Below are 2,743 nucleotides of genomic sequence, written 5' to 3'. Positions count from 1 at the left end.
TTAAACGGGCCTTGATTGAGCATCTGGTCAACAAAGCGTGCGCTTTGTAGCTTCGTCGCCTAACCGAAAAATTGCAAAAGCGCTCGCTTCCTAGTTTACGGTTACCTAAGGCGCAGAGACATGAGCCTTGTTACGGCCAGGCGCGCCTAGATCATGCTTTTTAAACCAAGTCATGTGATTAAAAAAACATAATGTGTATCTGCCTAAATCAAGTCAGCATCCAACCCTTTGCAGGAAAAATGTCCAAATACAATCAATCCTAAAATCCCAACATATTTAGCTAAAAATACTAATCAAAATCATCTCTATGCATAAAAGAAACATCTAAAACACATAGCTAAGAACAAAATCTTAATCTTAATCATAATAATAATCCCCATTAAGTTATAAAACTAATAAACTGCATAACAATTATAAACTTTCCCTTGTAACAAGAGGTAACACAAACCATCAATTCATTAAGCTTTTCATATCCTAACATTGTTTGTTACCTACAAACAAACTACCTCTCCTTGTTCTTCACCGTAACACCACCGTCACCCGCAACAATAACCGCAGTCGCCATATCAATAAACATCCCATGCTCCACCACTCCAGGAAGCCGCAAAATCGCATCACCCGCAGCCTTCAAATCCCCTATACTTTTCTTGAAAAACAAATCTATTGTATAATTACTATTATCCGTCACAAACGGGTCTCCTGTTTCGGGGCAAATTCGGAGCTTCGCAACACAACCCGACTCCTTAAACAACAATTCAAGTTTATGTGCAGTAAATTTCCAACAAAACGGAACCACCTCAACCGGCATAGCTAACCCGCTTCCACCGATATAATCCACAAGTTTCGTTTCATCAACAATCACAACAAACTTTTTCGAAGCGAATTCGATCATTTTCTCGCGTAACAATGACCCGCCCCGCCCTTTAACCAAATTCAAATCCGGGTCGACTTCATCCGCCCCGTCAATAGCCAGATCAACAACCGGGTGGGTGTCAAGATCCGATAAAGGAATGTGAACCGACAAAGCTTGTTCGTGTGTTTTCTTTGATGTCGGGATTCCGACAATGTCTGTCAATACACCTTGTTGGATAAGCTCACCTATTCTGTCGACAGCATGTTTTGCTGTCGACCCGGTTCCCAACCCGACAACCATACCCGATTTGATAAACTCTACCGCTTTGTATGCGGCGATTTTCTTCAATTCGTCTTGTGCCATTTTAATTGGGTTTGAACTGGACGACGTCGTTTCGGAGGCGATGAAATGAGGGGCGTATGTTGTAGCCATTGTTGTATAAATATTGTTGTGGATTGAATTTGTGAGGTGGATGTGAAGAGGGGATTGTGGATCAGTGAAAATGTTTTAAAATGTGAAGATGAGATTGTGTGGTGGGTATTGGTGGTTTGTGTGAGTCTGTGGGGTTTTATAGAAGGGGAATGTGGTGGGGTTGTGGTGGCGTGCGGCGGAGAGTGGTGGAGAAGACCTCGAAGGAATAAACTTAGTTAAATGTGGAGAATCATATCCGGGAATAAACCCGAGGGGTTTTAAATCTCTATCTCAGCTTTTCTGGGACGAAATCGATTCCAGCGTTTTTTTATTATTCTTTTTTGGTTTATTTAATGTCTTTATTTATTATGGTTTACTTGGACTTTCGTTTGGAACAAATTGGGATCTAAACTTGTAATGAGATTCAGGGTGGAAGTAGTGGTTAAAATGTTAAATAGAGTGAAAAAGTAAAAAATTAAACAATCAGAGTGTACTACATCAATCAATCAGTGAAAAGTGTTTAAATTTTGTTAAAAAGTGTTCGCAATGGTTAGACACTTGGTGAAGTGGTAAACTTTTTTTTTTAAAAAAAAAAAGGAAAAATGTGTGATTGGTTGAGAGATGGCATGGACCCCACCCCACATTACCCTCTCTCTCTCATACCCTCCCTCTCTCTCCTCCGATCATCTCCCCGCATCGGCATGGCTTCACCGCGTGACCTTCGAAACCGAATCGGCAAAGGGTCGGCGGCGGTGTTTGCCGCGCGGCAAAGTGCCTTGCCGAACCCTTTGCCGCACCACACCGGATACCCTCAAGTTGTACATACAAGACAGAGATTAAAAAGAAATTTGATTATAAAAGTTTGTCTCATCCCTAGTCTAAAACTTGTCAAGGATCTACAAGGTAATTACCTGTCGGGTATATATGTTAATGTATTAAAAAAAAAAAAAACCGTTGGGTATGTTGAACCAAAAACTGTCGGGTATCTATCATGCTACAAAATAGTAGTTTTGTAAATCAGAATAGGATCTAGATAGTTAATTCGGAGCTAGTTGGTCAACTCGAATGTCGATCAGAGTCGGATCTAGTTGGTCGAGTTTGATGTAAGAAAATAAAAGCTAATTCTTATGCGAATACCAGTTTTAAAAGAGTTAAGAGTAAATTGCACAAAACATCCTTTAAGTTTCATCAATCTTGCTAGTTTCAGCCTTAATCTTTAAAAGTTGCCAAAACCGCCCTTTAAGTTTAATTTTATTGCCAGTTTCATCCTTTATCACTAACCCAGTTACTAATCCATGTTAAATGGCCTCACATGCATAGCATGTGAGGGTAAAACCATCTTTTCATGCTTCTGATGTTATTAAAACCCTAATAAAATCCCAGACCCACTTCATCAGTTCATTCTTTATGTTCTTCAACCTAACACATTTGCAACTTTCTATCCAATATGATGATCAGGAATCGAATAAACCTTCGAAT

General features: G+C 39.8%; 1 protein-coding gene across 1 annotated transcript; it reads right to left on the bottom strand.

Annotated features, from left to right (window-relative positions):
* Positions 1 to 341: 341 nt before the first annotated feature.
* LOC110871961 (probable ribose-5-phosphate isomerase 2) lies at positions 342 to 1,545 on the bottom strand. Its single transcript, XM_022120728.2, has one exon. It carries the CDS (start codon positions 1,283 to 1,285, stop codon positions 503 to 505), a length of 783 nt encoding a protein of 260 aa, XP_021976420.1. The 5' UTR covers positions 1,286 to 1,545; the 3' UTR covers positions 342 to 502.
* Between the last annotated feature and the right edge of the window lie 1,198 nt (positions 1,546 to 2,743).

Source organism: Helianthus annuus, chromosome 8 (genome assembly GCF_002127325.2).
Source record: "Helianthus annuus cultivar XRQ/B chromosome 8, HanXRQr2.0-SUNRISE, whole genome shotgun sequence".
Lineage (NCBI taxonomy): Eukaryota > Viridiplantae > Streptophyta > Magnoliopsida > Asterales > Asteraceae > Helianthus > Helianthus annuus.
Note: the sequence above shows the minus strand (reverse complement) of the source record. Positions and strands in the feature narration are given on the sequence as shown.

Coding starts and splice junctions, on each gene's coding strand:
- LOC110871961 (XM_022120728.2), bottom strand. CDS start 1,285: ATGGCTACAACATACGCCCCTCATTTCATCGCCTCCGAAACGACGTCG.